General features: G+C 49.1%; 2 protein-coding genes across 4 annotated transcripts; one reads left to right on the plus strand and one right to left on the minus strand.

Moving 5' to 3' along the window:
• Positions 1 to 417: 417 nt before the first annotated feature.
• Positions 418 to 14,303, minus strand: METTL3 (methyltransferase 3, N6-adenosine-methyltransferase complex catalytic subunit). Of its 3 annotated transcripts, none has more exons than XM_061548231.1 (13): positions 14,218 to 14,302; positions 11,374 to 11,480; positions 10,614 to 10,861; positions 9,946 to 10,123; positions 9,419 to 9,615; positions 8,739 to 8,891; positions 7,456 to 7,776; positions 6,705 to 6,892; positions 5,746 to 5,784; positions 5,047 to 5,155; positions 4,251 to 4,316; positions 2,322 to 2,434; positions 418 to 1,945 (listed from the first exon to the last, which is right to left on the minus strand). In XM_061548231.1, the coding sequence occupies exons 2-13, from the start codon at positions 11,474 to 11,476 to the stop codon at positions 1,840 to 1,842; spliced, it is 1,821 nt and encodes a 606-aa protein (XP_061404215.1). In that variant the 5' UTR covers positions 11,477 to 11,480; positions 14,218 to 14,302; the 3' UTR covers positions 418 to 1,839. The 3 variants fall into 3 exon arrangements, with proteins under 3 accessions (XP_061404215.1, XP_061404212.1, XP_061404211.1); XM_061548228.1 differs by having other exon boundaries at positions 419 to 1,945; positions 9,419 to 9,621; positions 11,374 to 11,483; positions 14,218 to 14,303; XM_061548227.1 differs by having other exon boundaries at positions 420 to 1,945; positions 9,419 to 9,621.
• A 5,044-nt stretch (positions 14,304 to 19,347) lies between these two features.
• On the plus strand, positions 19,348 to 21,914 carry LOC133340359 (sorting nexin-21-like). The gene is made up of 3 exons (XM_061548503.1): positions 19,348 to 19,360; positions 20,223 to 20,395; positions 21,186 to 21,914. Exons 1-3 carry the CDS (start codon positions 19,348 to 19,350, stop codon positions 21,912 to 21,914), a joined length of 915 nt encoding a protein of 304 aa, XP_061404487.1.
• Positions 21,915 to 23,842: the final 1,928 nt, after the last annotated feature.

A 23,842-nucleotide genomic window follows, 5' to 3' on the forward strand; every position in this document is an offset into this window, starting at 1 on the left:
TGACGAAAATACGTCAAAGCATGTTTTATTTTATTATCAAAGATGTGACCAAAGGTATTCTTTCCTCGATGGACTGACCCCAATCTACCTCCCTCCTCTCATCCCACGCACATGAGCAGCAATTACGGCGGTCTAATCACCCAGTTAACCTTCGCTCAGTGGGCGGCCACTCGTCATCCTCTGCTGTGCCCAGCCTGAAACTCCCTTGCGCCAGACATCTGTGCTGTAGACTCCTTTCCTGCAAAAGTTTCGGCTCGAGACCTGTTTCATCTGCCTATGACACGGTAGCATTTAGACGCTTTATAAATCATAATCATTGCATTTCTGAATTGATGACAACGCTCAAACAATTGTCCGACAGCCCTCTATTCACAGCCCTCTATTCACAGCCTTGGTACACATGAAAGAACAGTTTTTTTTAGTGGTGTCTTTCTATAACATCTCCTTATCAACGGTGGCAGGTCTGTGGTTCCTGTTAGCAGGAAACCTCACATAACCCTGGCATGAGGCTTTGACTAAGACCACTGTATCATGCCTCCTTCCTTACACTTCACAACGGAATGCAAAGTGGGGTTTACATTTCACGAGACAAAGGGTTTAAAAAAAACATAACTTTATTTTTTTTAAACGTAAACAACACGTACAATTCCCACCTCATAACGGCCTCTGCATGCCTAAAGTGTTTTATGAGTCGCAACTGACCTTTGACAGGTGTTTGAACTCACAGCTCTTTTCCTTACTGGGGGGGGCAGAGAACTTTCAAATCACTTTGGTGGGCAATCACACATTCACACGCTAACTGATGTCACTGCACGAGGTCCTTGCAGTGACAGAAGTGACCTTGCATGCTAAAATTAGAAACCACCCACAAGGTTGAAAATATTCCCATCCAGTACCCGATTAAAACGGCTAAAGATGCTTGCGGTGAGGTCTTCCGAAGTGATAGGACTCGCGTGGCCACAGGGTTGTCCAAAATTAAGTCGCGAGCTGTATCTGGTCCAGACGTTTCTTGCCAGTGGCAGATTTTTGTATGAAAAGCAGTCGGTCATACAACACATTATGGTTTAGTCAACGTGTTATTTCATGAATCACGTTAAAACGCTACCGAAGATAATCTCCTCTGAAAAGGAAACCTAAGTAATAGTTTTTACTTAAGGATGTTTTGTAATTAAATCTAGTATTTAGAAAAGTCTCAAGACTTTTTCAGAAGGATCCAAGATTGGAATGTTTGTCCAATTCCATAACTGGTTTTTTCTCTTACACAATGGATGGAATCAGTGTCTGGAGAAAGCCTACACGTGAAAGCACTCGAAAATCTGCAGGTTGACACCCTGTTTTGTGTACTGCAAACTGTTGGCTAGCAGCCCAATGAGCTTTTCACCTGTTGATCTCTGTGATCCCTCAACCCCATTACCACAATGGATAAGTGTGCACTAGCATGCCTCCCACACATTCCACAGCCATCCACGGTACACCACTAACAAATCCCAGAACTCAACAGGAAGCCTCTTCACATTTTTAAGCATATTCTTTATATAAAAACATTGTTTCAGGGTAAAGAGATTCATTGTGAGGTCAGGGGTCACAAACAGGGCTTAATTTCGCACTGAATATTCTCTGGGTCGCTGGTTGACTGGAGACGACACACGACTAGCAACTAAGGCCGTAATGAGCAGAGATACACTGAATGTCGTGTGATGGGTGCTTTAATATTTTCTGTGTCGCCAACTCAGACAAAACCGACTAAAATTAAGCCCTGGGCATGACTTCCAACCTCCGCCCTATGCCGTCTGTCCTCACGCGCGCCATGCTTGTTTCCCAGAACTCATCTCGCTGGCGTTAATTGGCTTTGGTGATGATGCCGTCAGGGTAGCGCTTCTTGAAGCGAGCCACCACCTCGGGGTCCAGCAGGTGGATTCCATCCAGCTGGTTACCCAGCGTAACCCTGGCAACAAAGAAATTAACCATGAAGCAGCGTAAACTGATCAGGAAAGAAGAAGTGCAGAACAGAACATTCCACAGCAGAAAGAGCAGGAAATGAGCTTCAACGGTGACGAAGACTGATCATGACGAAAAGCAGGAGAGGAGGGGAAAGTAGGATTAGTTCCGTGGTGATAAACAATGGTGGTATAAACAAGAAAAGTATCTGGCTGTACTCTTGAAACAGAATTAATGTAACAATACTGTCGTCTATAACAGCAAATTGAGCTGCCCACTTTTGGCCTGCAATGACTGCTGGGGAGACAAGGGATGAACAGACTTTAGTGCTGCCAATGTCTGCTTTAGCTCACGGACTTTTCTCTTTGTGTGTGAGCTCCTACCAGTTGGGCTGGATGTTGTGAGGTCTCCCGAACAGCTCGATCTTGCGAGTTCCGGGGGAGAGGCGTTCGATGATTCCATAAATCTCGTCAGGCTTATGACTCGTGGAGCGAACCTGTACCATACGTGGGTGCACAACGGCACCAGTCAAACAATGATAGAATCTACATTCTCGCCGACTCAAATAACAACACGGTTTTAATTTATAAGTGTAAAATATACATATTTTCAAAAATTGTGTATTTAGATGCAGTATACATTCTAAAGTGTTTATGATAATGTGCTAGCCAGAAGAAAATAGTTTTAAAGATCCCTCTAGTGATGAATCATTCATTTTTGGGTCAGGTGGCGCAAGTACAATGTGTGCCATACAGCCTCCTCCCCCTGACAAAGCCGAATAAAGTTATTATGTGAACATGGTAATTTTTATTGCTTAAGCAAAGTGGTATGTTGACCCAAAACTTTCTAACAGAGGATGGTAACGGACCGCAACCAAAGGATGAAGTTACGGAGATGAGTAGTCAGATGGGCGTAAACGTGTTTTAATGTTAAAGAGCAATCCATATTTGACAATGACGATACGGTGCGACGTTTCGCTGGTAATCATAGCCATCATCATCAGGCGATTGCCAGAGTTCATCTCCTGCATTGAAAATGTCCTGCGATCCTCGGCCTTCGCAGTCGGGGGGTACTGATTGCTGAGTCATCGGAATTGAGTAATTTTCAAGTAGTTTTCAAATTTAGCAAATTTGGACCACCGTGCCAGGACACAATGGTTTACTCTCGCAAACGAAGTCACGGCATGTTTAATGTCCACTGTGGGCAGTTGGCGCGTCATAGTATTATTACGGTTATTACACCCGCAGTAATAACCAGGGCGACCACTGATTCGAACTATGAACCTCTGCAACAATTGGAGAGCACGCAACCGCTGGGCAATGTAAACATCTCTTAATTATCCTCAAGTACGATTAGTGATGTGTGCAATTAAGTAGTGTCTTATTTAAATTATACTGGTGTAAGTAGTTAGTTCTATGTTATCTTGATTAAAGTAACATCATTTGAAGGAGGTTACCGATGCGATTACGAAACACATTCCTGCGGAGGGAGCTGGTAAGAACGTTGGGTTGCTCAGTCAATGGCCAGGGTCAACGACGGCGTGGTGTATTCCACAAATATGGCCGACTGTGAGGGCGGGCACAAGCCGGCGTGAGTAAAGTCAACGTTGAGTTTTATAAGGGCACCACGGGGTGACCAGCCCCTCCCCACCCAGCCCCACCCCTCCCACTCCCACCCAGCCCCTGCCCACCCTCCCCACCCAGCCCCTGCCCACCCTCCCCACCCAGCCCCTCCCCTCTCCACCCAGCCCCACCCCTCCCATTTTTGGATGCACGACGGATGGACGGACACAATAATCCCCTGTGGGCTGGTGGAACCAGGTGATTCCTACCAGTATAATTTGTTCCGAAGCCGCACTCAGCCTATAGCTGCACGCTCGGTTGAAAGAATAATAAATTGCCTATGTAGCACTGCATCGATTGTTGGGGTAAGTGCTTTTAGTGAGCACCTATTAAGGCTGATACAGCTCATAAGGAGGTGGTATGGCCTGAAACATATCCGACCACTGTTGTCTCCCCTCTGGTGAACTAACACACTGCACCAGGTCCTCAATTAAGGCTGAGTCGACGTAGGGAGAAGTTCTGAAACCACTTTCCACTGATTTTAGTTGTGGCTGGGAATTGGACTAAAATGAACGAGTTTGTAGCGCAGTGAGATTACCATTATGCGACCACTAGCCAAGCTATTACACATAGGAACTCACACATGAATACATTTTGCATAGTATTTGCAGGTGCGGAATAGTGTGCCATGAGCTGCTGTTACACTCACTCACATGTGCACACACACAAACAAGCATGCAACACACTTGCCTCGGCGACCAGAACATCACAGTCCAGCCCCCGGTTAAAGCCCTCCGTGTTCCCCTTCATACCAACCTGCGCACAGTGACAGACATGCAATCAACATCAATGTCCCTTACATAACCAGGCGAGCGCTCACACATGGAGAGTGCTTTTCGGGTCATTTACACACTACTCCGTGCTGCAGCATGCGGTAGCGTGGTGCGCGAGACACGTTTTCACCAGAAGAGTCTAAACTGCAAATGCAGACAGATGCAGCCGGTAACACGTTGCCCTCTGCCCATACTTTATGGGGAACTGAGAACACTGAACTTGATGCTGTGCCCTAGCTTGGTTTCGTGTGCATAGGCTAGAAGAATACCAAATTGTGCCCATAATACATGTACGTGTTTGCATGCATGTGAGACAGCGTGCATTTCCCATTGTTTGTGCGTGGAGGTATGTGGTTGTACGGGCGGGTGTGCATAAGCAAGTGTGCACATGTGTGCGTGTGTTTGCACGTGTGTTCATGTGGAAGAGAGTGTAACCACGTCGTTATGCATGCGTACATGCATGTGCATGCGTTTGTACATATGTACAAGTTGCACGGGTGGCGCAGATGCCAGTCAACACAGTCAGTTAACCCAACACACCTAGGTTTGTTGCACGGTCTCCTGCCACTTAGCCATTGAAACTTCAATTGACCCTAAGTGCAATTATCCTGGCACAAGCGATACGGTGGCAATTTGCCACCAAGTAATGTACAACAACAACAGCTGTTGTTGTTTTACGTATGCGTAAATGTATGCCGGTTGGATGCTGGTACCAGGCAATGCTCCTTGCCGTGGTTGAGCCAGTGGCCCGTCCGCCCTGTACGGATGATCCGCTGCAGTTGATTTGTCTTAACCCAGATGAGCTCATCCACTCGCTCATAGCTGCATACATACACATACACACACGACAATAATTATCATCAGACAGTAAACATTTTGCAACTACAGTCCCCGCAGATGTAGAGAAAGAAATCGACTCTCTGGAATTTGTCTTTACATGTTTATCCAACAATTGACCACATTTGTCAATAACACTGCCATAAAAAAAGTATATAATAGGTGACATTTTGAGCAATGGCCCTTTTTCATAGGATATAAATGAAGGGCCATTGGGTTGTGCTGACCTGTGAACACAGCTTTCCAATTCCTGCTTATTTCCTGTTGCGATTATGAAATATGAACGCACATTGCGTCTTTAGTTCTAGGGTATAGGTGTAAGGTTAGGCATTAGGATTTAGAAACAGGAGTTAAGGTTATGGTTTTGAGATGAGGGTTATAAGTTTAGGGCCCAGGACAGTATCACCCGCATTTGTGTGACAGTAGTCTAAGCCGCAAGTGTTTTGTGCTGTGGTTACTGCTTCTTAGCCACAAGCTGTGTAGGCATGAGTGGTCTCATGAAGCTACGATATGATGCGGCCTGAGGTTTTGTGGTTGTGATGTGGGCTCCTTGGAAGACCTTGGGAACGACTTACCCCCAGAGCTTCAGGCACTCCCTGCCCAACTCCATGGCTCTGCGGCACAACCACACACGCACGGGCACGCAGAAATGCAAATAGGCACGGAAATGCGCCCGCGCGTACACACACAGCCATACGCACGGCATACTGTACATGTGCAGCCCTTTTGTCAATCGACTGCTGGATGAGGCACCCTCCCACGTTGTGCAGGTCGTAGTTTATTTGAACAAACTTCACCATGCTTAAGTATTGTTAAATAGGTGGCGAATATAGATGTGGAAGCATAGAAGTAAAGATTTTTTTTTAAATGGTAGAGTACAATAAAGTATTGTGCTGCACTGCCCTCTACTGCCCATAACGTAGCCCTGCTTGCCTATTACAATCATTGTGGTTGCTCATCCAACTATCCAGGCTCAAACCTGCTTATCTTCAAAGATATATTATTTATACTATGAATTAGAACGGATTTGAATACGTATATACCCAAAAAAATTATTAATGTAGTTATGGAGAATATAAATAACAAAATAAGCGGGCAATGTCTCCAACATATATCCGTCTATAAAACATTTTTTAAAATGACAAACAATTTTTTGTTACAAAATGCACTTGCTACACAGACATTGATTCAAGACAGGCAAACTTTGAACCAGTTTCGACAAAGTGTCTCATCAGCAAAGTCGGAGTCAACAATCCAGTCAGCAAGCAAGCATGACTGCTGATGACACGTTCTATGTCAAAACTGGTCAAGAGTTTGTCTCGAATCAATGCTGCTTAACTGTGCACTCCCAGAAGGCCATGCGGCTGATAGGTTGGGTAAAAAAGAAGTATCACGAGTGTACAATCTCCTTTAATTGATTAATCGCTTGCATCTTTTCTTGGCATGGTGTTGTGCTGTATCCATCACCATCTATCGCTGCCGTGCCAAACACAGCGATGGACAGTGATGGCCACACTCGTTGTGCGCCCATTACCTGCCCGTCACCCACAGGAAGATGTAGCCATCGTCCTGCAGCACGGGGATGTTGAGCCGGCGCATCTCGTCGTCCGTGAGTGTGCCGTACGGCAGCTCCATATGGATGTCCCAAGGGGGGTCTGCCATCACTACCGAGAACTTACCCAGAATGCTCATGTCCAGGAAGCGTATGTCGCAGTTTATCCACTGCGCAAACACATGTGCACGCACACCGAAGACATTAAGTGTCCGATATAGCCTTGTAGACTATAGTGGCAAGGGCAGAGCAAGTGCACATTGAAACCCATACATGTACACTCAAGCATGCAAATACAAGCTCCTCCATTAAGCTTACATAGACTGTTGTGGTAAGTGCTGGTAGTTAGCAAGAAAACAGTAAAATGATACATGTTCTTTCTAGACTTGAAGCTTTCGTGACTGCAAGAAATCATATTCTTAGGTGTTTTCGGTAAAGTCACGTAGGTAAAACATCAAAATTAATAAAAATAATAAAATAAAATAAAGATCACGACGTTCCGAAACGTCGTGATCTTTATTTTATTTTATTATTTTTATTAATTTTGATGTTTTACCTACGTGACTTTACCGAAAACACCTAAGAATATGATACATGTTCTCTCATGCACATGAAGATCCCCCAAACAGCCTCAATAGACTGTGGGCACAAGTGTTGTTAGCAAACAAACAGGAAAACGCGACATGTACTATCGTGCAGTGATGTTAGCATGGAACGTCCATGCAATGCTCACCTGCGAGGGAAACAGTTTCCCCGCGGTGGTGTCATCGCGCGGCCTGTTCACCGCCACCGCCGCCGCCGCCTCCTCCATGCGGCCCCTCCGGCCTGGCCCCCCCATGCCACCACCGGCGGCCAAGCCACCGCCATCGATCTCGTAGTGCACGTACTTGCAGGTGTCCATGTGGAAGCACGTGTTAAGGAAGGAGCAGTCGCCCAGCGACTCGTCCGTGTGCTTGTGGATGATGCGGCGGAAGTGCAGCTTGGGGCACGGGCGTGAGGAGCCGCACGCACCCATGCACTCCTGCTTGGTGCCATGCTCACAGAATTCCCGAACCTGCAGCACCGTGGTGGCATGTACGAACAGAGACAAAGATCACCCATGTAGCCTCTACCAGACGGTTGGGGCAAGTGTTATTCGCAGGCACCAATGACGGACAGCAGGGTGCGCAGGGGGTGGCATGGCCAGCACCATGTCCAGTTGTCTGTCTCTCCAGTGCTAATGGTGTTTAAACACTGCTCCAGCTCCTCATTTAAGGGCGAGTCAATTGATTTAGATATAACTGGCCACTGAAGGGGACTGTTGCCTGGAATAAAACTCAGGTTGTCGGGTTCGTAGAGAGGTACTCGAACCACTACAGTTTGGGAAGAGCTTAAAACCCCAACCTGCTGATCAATGAGGTTGACAACTGGCACAGTTGGAGGAATATCATGCCCAGAGCTGTCAACATGATGCCCTAACAACGACATATTTAAGACAGGCCATGAAGATGAATGGAAAATGGATAAAGCCTGAAGGCATAGGGCCATGAGCATGTGGCTCAGGGAAGAGTACGGGAGTGTGCGTGTGTGCCTGTGTGCGTGTGCCTGTGCGCGTGTGCCTGTGCGCGTGTGCCTGTGCGCGTGTGCCTGTGCGCGTGTGCCTGTGCGCGTGTGCCTGTGCGCGTGTGCCTGTGCGCGTGTGCTTGTGCGCGTGTGCCTGTGCGCGTGTGCCTGTGCGCGTGTGCCTGTGCGCGTGTGCCTGTGCGCGTGTGCCTGTGCGCGTGTGCCTGTGCGCGTGTGCCTGTGCGCGTGTGCCTGTGCGCGTGTGCCTGTGCGCGTGTGCCTGTGCGCGTGTGCCTGTGCGTGTGTGCCTGTGCGTGTGTGCCTGTGCGTGTGTGCCTGTGCGCGTGTGCCTGTGCGCGTGTGCCTGTGCGCGTGTGCCTGTGCGCGTGTGCCTGTGCGTGTGTGCCTGTGTGTGTGTGCCTGTGTGTGTGTGCCTGTGCGTGTGTGCCTGTGCGTGTGTGCCTGTGCGCGTACCTGTGCTCCCCCTCGTGAGCGGAACTTCTCGAGAATCGACTGTTCCTTGGCCGTGCTTGCCGTGAGCAGCTGCAGTATCTCGGCCGACACCTTCTTGCTCTCCTGCTCACGCGTCGACTGCTGCGACAGCAGGCTCATGATCTCCTGGTCCAACTGGAGAACCGGCAGTTGCAAACATCACCACAACGCACCCACTTCCTCATCTGATCATCATCAGCCACGGTCAACCAAACTGCTAGGTGACGACATCCCCAAGTCGTCGCCATCCTTCACAGTCCCACGATCCAACAACCCACCCAGCACCAGCACATGAGCCCAGCTCATCGCTCAATCTCCGCAGTGGATTTTCGCTTTGTTAATACAATCCACCACAAAAGCCAGATCGCTTCAGACTTCAAGATAAGGAGGATTGATCCTGGTGAGTGCTCGTATTGGCGGCCATAATGAACAATAGGTTGTTATAGGCTATGGGCAACATGGAGGGTGGTAGAGGGCAGTTCAGCTCCATCTAATGTTGTACTGTATGTCTATGCTCCCTACCTTCACCAACCAACACTTACCAACATGGTAAATGACAATCAAATAATCTCCATGGACTGAAAAAAAGGATTGCACATGCATTCGTTACTGTCTTGAGTCTACGTGCAGCGTGAGAACGCAGCCAACGATGACGCTGTCACCTCATTGCTTGTGGATGATGTGGAGGTGGATGAGAGCTGCGTTTTCTTATTCATCTTGTCGGGAGGTGCTCCCTCGCTGGCCTCAGCCTTCCGCTTGTTGGCGCTGGAACTGGGCACCAGTGGAATCGAGCTGCCCCCATCCTGCCCCAGGTCGCCCTTGCCGACCCCACCAGATCCACCTGGGTCCGCTGTCACACCTGGTACTGCACGGGAAGGACGTGACCCTTGGTTATTTGATACTTGTCACAATTCGGGGTGGTGATTCAATTCAACAATCGATTTTTTTTTCCCACACTGCCGAGATCCTGGGTTTTTGAATCCAGATTTTAGCCATTCATGATTTAAGCAGGTCTCTTAAATCTAATCAATTGATGGTCTCAGCTGAACAAATAACTGCACAAAAATGTCATCACGATAGATTTTTCCAAAATTACAGTTCTGAAAAAAGGAAAATCAGTTTTACTGCCAGTTTCGCGCTCTGACCGGCGAGTCATCAGAGAACCCAACGATAAACTCCGGTTACTCACCTGACCCAGAAGTGGTGGCTGCCCCCAGCATGGCGGACAGCTTGGAGTGCTCGGCGTCTGTGACGAGCACGCATGGCCCGCCGTCCGGCAAGCAGCCGGCGCTCACCGCGATCAGCTCCTGCGCTGCAAACTTGTGCAGCAAGCTCTCGACGGACGCCCGCGTTACGAGGCATTCGGACTGCGCGTGTACACGCACGACATGTGCGCAGACACACACACGCGCATGCAAGTCGAACACAGATTATTGTACATCACACAAAACGAGTACACGGTTCTGCACGAAAAACGGAAGCGAGAAATGTCACGTCGAGCATAATTAAGTCTTGGTGGGGGGGCCGGGGGGCGAGTGGTGTGCATGGTGTTTGATGTCCTCATCTTGGCTGAAAATACTTATGCCACCAAGGTTTGTAAAACCCATTGATCAAGTTGGCCGGTTTTATGTAGGGCACGTCCCTAATACACAAGTTTACGTCGAAAATGCATTTATATTGGATTATATTTACGAAGGTTCTTGTGACACCCTCCTATACAGATGGACAGAGCTAAGGCATTAATGCAATCCACCTCAGCTGGAAGGGGTTAAAAACACTTCTCGAGAGCTCTACACAGCCGTCTTAACATCCCCATCACATGCCACCGTACACTCAGTGGCCACTGTGCATCATCACCTGTGAGATGGCAGTCTGGATGGCAGCCGAGTCAACGGGCAGTGGCAGGGCGAGGTCGGAGAGGTACGCGAGAAGCCGGCTCTCGAGCCGCGGGTCCACCCTCACCTCCAGCACCGGGGCTGTCACCTCGACCACCCCCACTGCCCCCCGCCGGAGAGAGGGCTCGGGAAGGGAGCTCGAAGGCGAGTGGCCTGTGGGGCTCTCGCTGCGCGCCGCAGGCCCAACCACCCCGCCGGTCACCTCTGGGTCTGGTGGCCACCGCAGAGAAACAATAAGGCTTGGAAACTGCTTGCAATATAGGGTATCTTAAAAAGTTTATTCACCTAGAAATTTGATTTCTTTGATCCCATTAATTAATTGCCTGAAACATCTTTTAAAAAAAATGTTTTTCAGCATTGCTTACTACCCCACAACTGTCAGATTTCTCAATCACACCCCTAAACAAGACGTCACCCCAATAGTCTGATGCCTTCATTGGCTATCAACCCCAGATCAATTTCAAGACCGCTCGCACAATCTGCAAAATCCTCTATGGACCTGCCCCCTGCCAACCTCTCTCCTGCCTCTGCAAGGGCGTCTTGCAGTGACAGAAGTGAATGTAATGTGTATAAACATGTGGCTGCCAAAGATAATTGAAAGTCCTTTACAGCTCTCAGTCAGGGAAATATTCCCTATTTATGCTATCTCATTCAGTTTGGGGACCAGAGTAGTCAGATTACGGGAAGAGAGTGGTCCAATATAATCCGTTGTGCGGAATCACCAAGGCCAAGCTGAGTTGGGTCCTTCCATCTCCTCTGGAGTCTCTCCCGCAGGCTGCTCAGCTGCTTCTTATGAGCCTGGATGCTGCTCCACGTGTCCGACATGATGCTGCTGACACACACAGGCAGGGATTAAACTCATAAAATATTTCAGACTCTGTCTTCTCGACAGACCTGTTCTTCACCTGAGGACGGCTGCTTGCGTTGTGGCCAAAACGTCGTGAGAATTATTTTATTATGTTTTATTATTATTTTATTATTTCCATTCTACGTGACTTTACCGAAAGAACCAAGAAGATGAATCCCTGCAGTCACGAAAGCTTTAAATCGAAATTTCATAAAATATTTTACAGAGATGCCTAGCCATTAATCCATCGGAGCCCACCTCCTCTCCAATTAATAGCACAGCAATTATATACCTGAACACTGTCACCGTTCACACCACAACAATTGCCAACATCACCACAGGCATCCCAACAATCACCAGCATCACTATCAATATCACCGTTACCACCATTGTGATCATCACATCACCACCATTATATCAACACCATGATAACCACCACCATGACCACATCATCACCATAATACCATCATCCCCATAGTCACCACCATTACAACCATCATCATCACAGCCGCCAACATCAGCACCACTATGAGCAAAACAAAAATCACCACCAGCACTGTTATTTTTACCAGCATCATTACCACCACCGTCATTGCCAATGCTAATTTTCACCAATATCCTCACCGTCAAGTTCCATCACCACAAAAAAAAACTATAATCACCACATCCGTAGTGGTTGGCACTCAGGCTCAGGCGAAAAAAATTGCGGATCGGGTGAGGCGGTCCCAGGCTAAGCATTCAGTATTTTACTGATTTAAAAAGACTCGGCACCATACTCGACCAGTATATGTGGTTTGATCCTGCAATTTTCATATCAGGGCTCTACGACACATCCGACCACTATTGAGTCGTGACATAGCCAACACAGTGACGTCTAGCATAGTATCGACAAGGTTCGATTAATGCAAATCATTACTTTACAGGAGGTCTGGCAAAAACATTACCAGGGTGCAGAGTGTACAAAATGCTTTGGAACGTGTTGTGACGGGTACTGCAAGATCTGACCATGTCGGTCCGGTGCTTGCCGAGCTGGTTGCCGAATACATTATAAGGTCGCAATCATACACAAAATACTTGCCACAAATGAACCACAATACCTTGCTGAGCTCGTCAAAGAGCATAAACCATCACGCTAACTCCGGTCATCCTCGCAGCGGCTTTTGGCTAGCCATCGAGCAAACACTGTCACTATCGCGCGCTTTCATATGCGCTTCTGCGGCCGTCTTTCCGGAACGTTCTTCGTTCCAATATTAGAAATCCACTTGAGCTATGCACTTTGAAATCTAGATTGCAAACGAATTTCTTTATACATTTTTTTTTTATTATTTGGGTCTTTCGGTAAATTCACGTAGGTAGGTTCAAGTAAAATAACAAAAAACGACGTTTCGATCGCAACACAAGCGTTCGTCATCAGGAAGAGGGGGTTAGCTTCGAAAAGCAAACCGTTTATAAAGGTTTAAAATGGGCGTAGCCAATGTTAATGTCAGCGGTGGGCAGCGATCGCGACGGTGGTGGGGTTTACACCAATCAAAGGGCTGCCAATGAGTTTATTGTCATTCCCCCGCACCTCCGATTCGTGCGGTTGGCTCCGTACGGTGTGTGAAAGTTCAACGTAGATTACATACCCACCACCGTCGCCACCGTCATTATGATCAACAATTGCTATCACCATCATTACCTTCACTACTGCAACCACCGTTATAATCAACACATCTCCGCCACCATCATAACCAACAATTGCTATTAGCGCCACTACGTTTGCCATAACTTCCACAACCACATTCCCACCGCTATCACCATCATCACGATCATCAATTGCCATGACCATCGCCACTATTATTATCATCACCACCACCGCCGCTGTTAAGACCACGAATCGCCACCACCACAACCACATTCCCACGGCTACCTCCATCATCATGACCATAAATTGCCATCACCATCGCTATCACCATCACCACCACCACCGCTGTTTAGACCACCTATTGCCACCACAATCACATTCCCACCGCTACCACCATCACTATGACCATCAATTGTCATCACCATCGCCGTCGCCGATTTAAGACCACCAATTGCCACCGCTACCACCAACGTCTCCACCACCACCGTCTCCACCACCACCACCACCGCAGTTTAGACCAACAATTGCCACCACAATCACATTCCCACCGCTACCACCATCACTATGACCACCACCGCCACCACCACCGCCGTCTCCACCACCACCACCACCGTCACCACTACCTCCACCACCACCGTCACCACCACCACCACCGTCACCACCACCACCACCGTCACCACCACCGTCTCCACCACCACCGTCACCACCACCGTCTCCACCACCACCACCACCGTCTCCACCACCACCGCCACCGTCTCCACCACCACCGTCACCGTCTCCACCACCACCGTCTCCACCACCACAACCACCGTCTCCACCACCACCACCGTCTCCACCACCACCGTTTCCACCTCCACCACCACCGTCTCCACCACCACCGTCTCCACCACCACCGTCTCCACCACCACCACCACCGTCACCGTCTCCACCACCACCACCACCACCACCGTCTCCACCACCACAACCACTGTCTCCACCACCACCGTTTCCACTTCCACCACCACCGTCTCCACCACCACCGTCTCCACCACCACCTCCACCACCTCCACCGTCGTCTCCACCACCACCTCCACCACCTCCACCGTCGTCTCCTACCAAGTCTCCGCGTCTCCCAGCGCGCGTGCCCGTCTCCGTGTTTACCACTCTCTACTGTACCGGCGCACGCGCACTGTACGTCGCGTTTCCGGCGGAAAAATTGCGCGCGCCGGAAATGAAAAGTGATTTTTTTCTGTTCCGATCTCGTTGCAGATTACAAACTACATTCTAACAACACTAAGATATGTTAGAATAACTGACAGTGCACATCGCAATTTGCAGTAGAACAAAAAAAACTCTAGCAAAAAAAAATGTTGACATATATCGATTCACGCCTTCGCAGTCTATTTCGATTCCCATTCATGATTCTGTAATCGATGGGTGTGCTATTGTTCCTTTACGTGGAATCGATAGCTGCTCAAAGTACATCAATATCATTGGTAACGATCACTCGATGGTTCGATAATTGATCTGGAATCGGAATCTACGTTCATATATATAAATTCGATTCCTCTTGCCTTGACATTCTGCGAAATAGTTAATGTACGATTCCGTGGAATCGATAGTCTGCCCCTATAGACTCGTATTAATCGCATGTAAATATATATTTTCCGTTTCTAATTACTCTATCGGTTAATCGAATACAATAAAATCTAAATGACTCAATGCAATTTTTTTCATGAGACCAGCGAAATCCATTGTTTGTGATGCACTTACAATGCTCCCTTCCATGAACCCGGAGTGGCCAGTATGGTCCAGTCTGGACAATTGACCTCCACCCAATCCAAAGGGCTGTACTCTACATGGTGGTCCAATATCTTACGACCTCCCCATTTCATTCTCTGAAACGTAATCTTTATTTTAAGGGAAGGTTTATTTAAAACAAAAACGAGTATGCAAAGGAAAAACGTTATACTGGTAGGAACCACCTGGTTCCACCAGCCCACAGGGGATTCTTGTGTCCGTCCATCCGTCGTGCATCCAAAAATGGGAGGGGTGGGGCTGGGTGGAGAGGGGAGGGTGGGGAGGGTGGAGAGGGGAGGGTGGGGAGGGGCTGGGTGGGAGGGGTGGGGCTGGGTGGGGAGGGGCTGGGTGGAGAGGGGAGGGTGGGGAGGGGCCGGGTGGGGAGGGGAGGGTGGGGAGGGGCTGGGTGGGAGGGGTGGGGCTGGGTAGGGAGGAGCTGGGTGGAGAGGGGAGGGTGGGGAGGGGCCGGGTGGGGAGGGGAGGGTGGGGAGGGGCTGGGTGGGAGGGGTGGGGCTGGGTGGGGAGGGGCTGGTCACCCCGTGGTGCCCTTATAAAACTCAACGTTTAACCTACTCACGCCGGCTTGTGCCCGCCCTCACAGTCGGCCATATTTGCGGAATACACCACGCCGCCGTTGACCCTGCAGGCCATTGACCGAGCAAGCCAACGTTCCTACCAGCTCCCTCTGCAGGAATGTGTTATGGGTCAATTCATTGGAGGTTCCAAGACCTCTGCATCACCCTGCGCATCTATATCGGCTTGAGAACACAGGGCCCTCAGTGGTGACCGATGTTGACTGACACCTACCTGGGTCCTGCAGAGTGATGACAAGTTTCAGGTTGATTTTGGTTACCCAGTTGAGAACTCGAACTGAGACCAGAATGAGTCTCCAGGGACCATGAGTTTGGCAGTAGCAGGCGATGATAGACGCCGTGTATAGTCACAATGCAGTAATTTCCAGAGAAATGTACGAATCTGGCAAATGTGGACCATGCTACCGGCAACACTGGGCCACTTGCTAGTGACCCAACGGGATCTTTACCTTCTAATTTGTAGAATTTAATACTTAATGCACCCGCAGTATTAATCAGGGCGGCCGCTGGAATCGAACCGTGGAGATCTACAACAAGCGGTGAACGCGCACCAGCTGGGCCACATCACGAGTGGTATCTCTGACCGCCAGTAGATTTAAATTAGAAGTCAGTGTCAACGTTTTATATTTTAAGTACCAAACATGCGAATTAGTTACCCAGGAAAGCCTCACAGAGTCTTAAGACTCGTTCACGATGGTCCTGCTACAATTGCTGTTGTTTGACCGATCCCATTAATTTAATAGGAGATTGGCTTCGTATGGGAGGGAAATGGACAACTCGGAGAAAACCCACGACACATATACGAGGGGGCGAACTCAAAAGCTCCGCGCAGATAAATACAACAATCCGTTTGATGTACACTGCCATGTATTGGTCACACACCCCCATGCCTACAACACCTGGCAAGCCCCTCGTGTTGGTTGGTCACTCATACAAATACATAAGGGGCCGTCCATAAATGACGTCACGCACCTGGGGGGGGGGGGTGTGACGAGGGGGAGGGGTTGAGAAATGTGACGTCACATCAAAATGCGCAACTTTAAATAAATATAGACAACACGTTCTACTTAACTAAATAGACTGTTTAATAAATGTTTCCTCCTACAACATCAGACTGCAGCGGCACATTAAATACGTACTACAATGACAATAGTTTAAAGCGATTTGAAAGCATGTTTTATTTTTTGTGGGAGGGGCAGAGCTTTGTGACGTCATATTTGAGGGGTAAAAAATCGTCCAAAATAGCGTGACGTCATTTATGGACGGGCACTGATCAAATTATTCACTTATTTGGCCGTAGAAACTAATCGGTATGTGTTACCAATATCTGCTCCAGCCCATGGACTAAGTGGAAATCCACTGCTGTACTTGATACGAGACACAGCCACAAGCAGATTGTGTACACGTACAGATATTTTATTAACATGTTTTATATTATGAAAGTAATTGTATGAGTTGACGTATGACCAAAACCATTCGCCAGATCCTTTCAGATCTCGGATGCCTAAGCACGGTTGAGCCTGGATAGTGCATGGATTGGCGACCACCATGCATAACAGGTGCTATAGACTTGCCGGGCTACGTGGTGGGCTGTACAACAAAATCAAAAGTGTTCTACCAATAGTGCACTTCGATTACGCCACGCAAAAAAAATCACGGGCCGAAATACATTTGGACACCGAAGCCGTCATTCTCCAATGTCGTTCCACCAGGGAGCGCTAGCCATCTCAGTTCGCCCGGGACGGTTCTCAGCTGGGAACTTTTAAATGGGGAGGATCGGGACGAGACCCCGAAGAGGACCGCTCGGCTGGGTCGCTCTCCTGCCAGCGAGGGGTTCTGAACGCCATGAACACTCAGCGTGAACAGCGACACGAGGAGGTCTCATCAGGTGAGGGCCGATTGACACCGACACGTAATCTTCACCACCAACGTTATCGACGTGTTTGTTATGATCAATCATGCGTAGTCACGGTTTTTACTGTCAACATCAACAGCCGTCAACGCCATGTGTTTTGCCACGGTTATCGACGGCAGAGTTATTGTTAATACGGTACAGTTTGGATTAATCGGGTCTCGATATAACCGCATATCAGTCGTGGGGACGTGCATCATCATCATCGTGATGTTAAGCATCGTAATGGTTATCGGCATGAAAAACACAACTCTCAACTTAACGGAACGGCTCGGCGAGAGAAAACGAAACGTGCGGCTGGTCTCACAGCGGTTTTTTTCGGCTGACCGCCGACCACAATATATATATTGCACAGACCCAAGTATGCATTTGTTTTGGCGATGTCTCCGTCAACAATCACCAATAGACCCCAGCAAGGCTATGGTGATGTTTCGCGGCCGTCTCGTCAACATAAGACTCTTGACTCAACGAGTGTTGTTTATCTCGCGGCTCAAGCCTTGGAGAAGTTGTTACACCATGTCTGACAGGTGTTGCTCTTGTTGAGTAAGTCTGGCAGGTAAAACATCATTGCCACGAGATATCCGCACGCCTCCTGTGTTTCCTCCAAGGACGACTAATCCTTACATGAGTACATAACGCAGGATGATTGAATTGCCTACTTGGGAAGCAAATGCGGTCGGGCATAGTGCTTGCCTCGATAACAGTATTACTAGTTCCAACACAATCCATGTATTTCAAGTCAAGTTTATTTTGTTTAACCAGGTGAGAACTCAAAGAGACCAGAATATAGTCTCATTTGCAAGAGTGACCTGCTTCATCAAAATGACAAAAGCAAAGCTAATAAAGTACAACAATAAACGAAGAGAAAGCTGCACAAAAACAAATGTGCTGCGTGATAAATCGTAAAATACTGCACAAACATAAATCAATATTACTGGTAGGAACCTCCTGGTTACACCAACCCACAGGGGATTATTGTGTCCGTCGTGCAGGGAGGGGCTGGGTGGGGAGGGGAGGGTGGGGAGGGGCTGGGTGGGGAGGGTGGGGCTGGGTGGGGAGGGGAGGGTGGGGAGGGGCTGGGTGGGGAGGGAGGGGCTGGATGGGGAGGGGAGGGTGGGGAGGGGCTGGGTCGGGAGGGTGGGGCTGGGTGGGGAGGGTGGGGAGGGGCTGGGTGGGAAGGGGCTGGTCACCCCGTGGTGCCCTTATTAAACTCAACGTTTAACCTACTCACGCCGGCTTGTGCCCGCCGTCACAGTCGGGCATATTTGCGGAATACACCACGCCGCCGTTGACCCTGGCCATTGACCGAGCAACCCAACGTTCCTACCAGCTTCCTCCGCAGGAATGTGTTAAAACATTCCCTGCAATGTAAGTCGACTCGGGCAGATTATTTTGAGACTGATCATAGTAAATTACAATCAAGTACCAGAAACATGAAACAGATATAGGGTGACAATTGTACTAGCATTGTACCAATATCTGTATTACTCAATTGTAACTATACAAAGCAATAATCGCCCCACCTCCCACCCCCTACTGGCAGACTCGTGTCCGCTTGCAGGCCAGGTGCCAACCCTCTCGATGCTCACATTGACAGCTGCCACTTAGGAGGACTTTCAAATGTTTGAGTTGAGATGTAATGTGAAGTGCTCGGAGCGCTAAATTAAACACATATACAGACGTCGCTTGCATAACACGCGACAATACGTTCCTGAAAACGCGCTATATGAATTCCATTTTTCCATATACTTGTTATAAGGCGTTAGCCCTGGGTTTAAAAAAATACTTAATAATATCAACATTACAAAACATACTTAATGTGGGGTTAATAATAAATAATCATTAAAATGAAAAGATTACATACTTACAAATACTGCTAAATAAGGATTAGATGCAGGGCTTCTTGAGCAGCACGTGGGATGCAAAGGAAGTCGATCTAAGATGGCTGCTCTGGGTGCCGCCGTGATGCGGTCACCCCATCAGAATTGTATTTTTCACTTTGAAATTTTATCATTGATACATTTAAAAATATAGACATTTTTATTTTTTCTTGAGCGCGTAACTGAAATGCATCGCCTAAAAGTTGAGTCGCCGAACTGAGAATTTGCGCTATGGGGGGGGGGGGGGGGGCGTGACACGAGGGACATCTTTATCATTGATTCTTGGGTCAGATTGCACGAGTAAAATGGCAATGTGTGTAGTAAACCCTCCTCCACCCGACGCGGTTACATCCAGCAACATCAACAACACCAGCGAAACGTCTTACCAAATTGTTAAATGTTATCGATCGCTCTCTCCAACATCATCGGTATGCTGAAGCAATAACTAGCGCGTTGTTTACGCGACATTATTTATGTGGCCGTGTTGGGTGGAGGAGGGTGTATGACACGTTGGCGTTCCACTCACGCGATCTGACACCAAAAACAAACCATTGGTCGTGAAAGCCTACGTGCTAAATCAATGATGTCAATACAGGGACTCCTCTACTTACGAACGAGTTAGATTTTTTGCATAAGTCCAACTTTACCGGTACTCCTGTTGATTCCAAACATGTTGTACGGCATGTACGCTCAACATGGGGAATGGCTTTAAAAGTTGTATAACCACCTGAAGATGCCTACTGGATATTCATGTTCTCCAGATGTAGATGCCACCACCGCCATCTATCGCGCGGCGGTTGAACTTACGACTCTCAGTCCGAACAGGCAACTGGACATACAGACAGGTTTTGTTTGTATCTCTGAAAGTTCGTAAGTCTAATGTTCGTAAGTAGAAGAGTCCCTATATTTGTCCCTTCTCTCCCCACGTGTTATTAGAGAGCGCACGCATCCTGGAACGGGGCTGCGACCACGTGACACGTGCGGTGCAGGAGGCGTGGAGGCGCGCACGATTGGAGACCCCGGCGCCTTCGCCCTGCGCAAACCTCCTCCTCGGGGTCGCGAGCGCGCGCCACGTCACCAACCCCCGCGGTCTGAGCGGGGGCCACACGGTAGGTGCGACCCCCCACCTCACCCCACCTCACCCCAACTACCACACCCTCCACCTCCGAAGCCCCAAACCCTAGACCACTTGGCACTATCTCTCCCGCACGTGAAAATATGTACCTACCTTACGGAGTCGGGTTACGAAAAGTCAGAAGCCACTGGTCAGGAGAAGCTTTATGGGTCAGAATTGGATCAATACATTGGCACGTGTGAAAAGTAATACTGTCATATTATTGTAGACAATGCTGTCGGGTCGTGACGGGTTAATGACAATCATTTTGGTATAAAATTTCCACGTGGCCTAACCCAAAAACAAATATGGATCAACCAACACTCTTGACATTATCCGCAACATTATTAGTGGCAGACGCGTAATCACTATCACCATCAGCAGCATTATCATCAGTATCATCAGGGTCAAGCTCAAATCTTCACTTGTTGATTGACTCAAGTCACTCTTCGAAGAGAATGGAGTCTGAATGGGCTCCCACCTTTAAGAGTCAAGCATTATCTTCCTCCTCTCAAACTGCCATCTCAACCCTCTTCGACAACGACCAGTCTCAAAACAATGTGCCCGAGCCGATTTACGCTACAGGGAATATATTAGTTAACAATGATTCATGTTTGTGCAACATTGTACGATATCATGTGATACAGTAATATTTGGGCCAATTTCTACTTGCTTCATGGCTGCGCTTTGTTTTACCAACGGCATTTTGGTGACCCAATTCTGGCCTCTTGAGTTCTCAACTGATTTAATAAACGTGAATCCCTCTCCACCCCCACCCTGCCCAGGTGTACGAAATCCGCGTCCTCGTCGCGGGCCAGCTGGACTCGTGCCCGTGCACGATCGAGCGACGCTTCTGCCAATTCCAGCTCCTGCACCGCGCACTCCTCTCCGAGCTGGGCACGTCGGCCCTGCGGGGCACCGCCCTCCCGCGCTCTCTGCCGGCGGCGCTCTCGCTCTTGCCGCTGCCTCCGCCGGCTCCGCGCTGCCTCCAGCTCTACCTGCGTGCCCTCTGCGCGCTGCCGACCGTGCGCGCCTCGCGCCGCTTCCAGGAGTTCCTGTGGCTCGAGGAGACGGCCAGGGGTCACGCGTGCCTGCGTGGGGGCGCCTACGCCGAGGCGGCGTCGCTCCTGCGATCCGCCTCGCTCCTCCAAGAGAGGGCGGCGTGGGTCGCCGCGGACAGCGCGCACTCCGCGCCCACGCTCTCCGCCCTTGCTGTGTGCGCCAGGGACATGGGGCGCCCGCGCGACGCGCTCGGATACTGCGAGCGAGCGATCCAAGCGCTGAGCGACGGCGGGGTCGATGGGGTTAGGACGGTCGTTGGCGGACGGGCAAGGCCCCTCCGCCAAAGATACCCCGAGCTGTGGGCCCCGCTACTCCGCGCGCGAGCCCGGCTGCGCTGGGAGCTCGGAGAGACGGACGCCATGGACGAGAAGGAGGATAAGAATGTGGGAGTTGATGGGAGTGGTGACCCTCGCTCGCTTAAGGAGGTCGTCATTGCCCAGTACCTGCGGTGATGGAGACGAGGCGGTGGGGTGGGGATGGGTTAAGCAGCAGAGGTGAGGATGGGGATAGAGGAAATGATCGGAATGAATGGGTATGGTGTTAGGAGTTTGGTTGGCTGTTGTGATTTGGGGTAAGTGGTATGGCTGGCATTTGGATGGCTGATGTGGATAGGATTAGGGATAGAGTTTCGTTGGGTAGTATTTTTATGGTAAGGGTTAGGGTCTAGTTGGATATTTATTCGAGGTATTTAAGGGGGGGGGGAGGGGCATCTTCTTGAGCTCAGGTTTATGCGTTGCAGCCATTGCACATACCAAGCACAGACCTACACAGCAAATACTGTTAGGGAATAACCTATTAAGGCTCGCATGACGCACGTGGAAGCGGCGTGGCTATAACCACGCCTGTCCGCCTTTGTCTCCTTAATGTCGAATTCTTATTTAAGGCCGAGCATCGATTTCTGTTCGTCTCGTTTTACCACACCCTTTGTATTGTCACTCGATATATCCGTCTCGTTTGTGCAGTTTCTCTTGCTCATTAGCCTCAATGTACCGTGACATCATCGAATAAGATCGACACAGCGTTAAACAAGATGCTGCGGAAGCATTTCTGGCATCCTCAAGGCAACCATTACCTCTGGGTTGGTTGATATTGCAACCCGGGGCACGTGTGACAGTGGCCAGCCGTGCAGAACAGTCGCTCGAGACCACGAACCCAAGGCATCTGCTCGGCCAGGTCCAGAACGTGACCTGCATCTGCGGTGAAGAGCGGGCGATGCCTCCTCGCTCACATCTGCTCCGCTGTCGTCTGCTAGACGAGCCGTTCACAGCTGATGGCGATGATGATTTAAGCACCGTGACTGATCGTGCGTGGGCCTGTGCACGCATGGTCGTTATTGATTTAACTCGGTTGGTATGAAGGACACGGAATGAATGAAAATGCATACACAGAACCTTTCCTAACCAGTGAATAAGCTACCACATGCGCAAGCTTCTAAAGGATGAGGTTAATAATTTGTATTTAATGTATACGCTCTGTCCCCGCAGATACGCATAAAGGGCCCGAGTCTGGAATTACCCTCCCCGCCAATTCTTATCCATAGGCCAGATTTGTCGGATTGGTTTAAGGGTTAGGATTGAGGAGTTCAGGGTGTAGAGGTTGTGAGTTTAGGATTAGGGGTTTGGAGTGTGTTTGGGTTTAGTCGAGGATTTGGGGTGATAAGTTAGGGGTTTGGGAGTTAATGTTTAGTCAGGTTAATACGCAGACTTTCGCGACCAATAACCACTAGGGTTTTTTGGGGTTAGATCGCGTAAATATAAATGTGTCGTTAAACCCTCCACCACCCGACACAGCCAATTAAGGTTTGTCACGTAAATAAAACACACCAATTCATTGCGAGTTGAGCACACCAATGTGTTGGGGAGTAAACCCACAACAATATTATTTTGTGTTTGTGTTGAATGTTTAGATTACCACGTAAGGCTTTCGCGACCAATATCATCCATAAGAGATTTTTTGGTGTTTGTGGGTTAGGAGTTTGGATTTTGTTAGGGATTAGTGTAGGGTTTGGGGTGATGAGCTTGAGGTTCATGGCTTTGGGGCGTCGGATCATTCTTGGAAGTTGTTAGGGTTAGGGTTTAGAGCTTAGGGGGTTTGAGTATATGGTTTAGGGTTGGGGATGATGGTTAGGGATAGCATTACCCAAGCATGATTTTCTTGCCACGAATCTGGTGGGACACGTAGTAACCTCTCGGCATGTAGCAATTCACCGTTACCCGCTGAATCCGTTAGCAGTGCGCGAACCAACTTCCACGTGGTGGCTACGTTACGGACAGCTGCGATGACCGCGATGAGGCGTGGGGAGCCTCGCGAGACCTATTTTTGCCCTTGTTTTTATCTCACGCTTCCTCTTCTGTACCCGGTTTTATTGTCGCACGCTTCC

Source organism: Lethenteron reissneri, chromosome 9 (assembly GCF_015708825.2).
Source record: "Lethenteron reissneri isolate LAM-NWPU_2019-01 chromosome 9, ASM1570882v1, whole genome shotgun sequence".
In the NCBI taxonomy this organism is placed as follows: Eukaryota; Metazoa; Chordata; class Hyperoartia; order Petromyzontiformes; family Petromyzontidae; genus Lethenteron; species Lethenteron reissneri.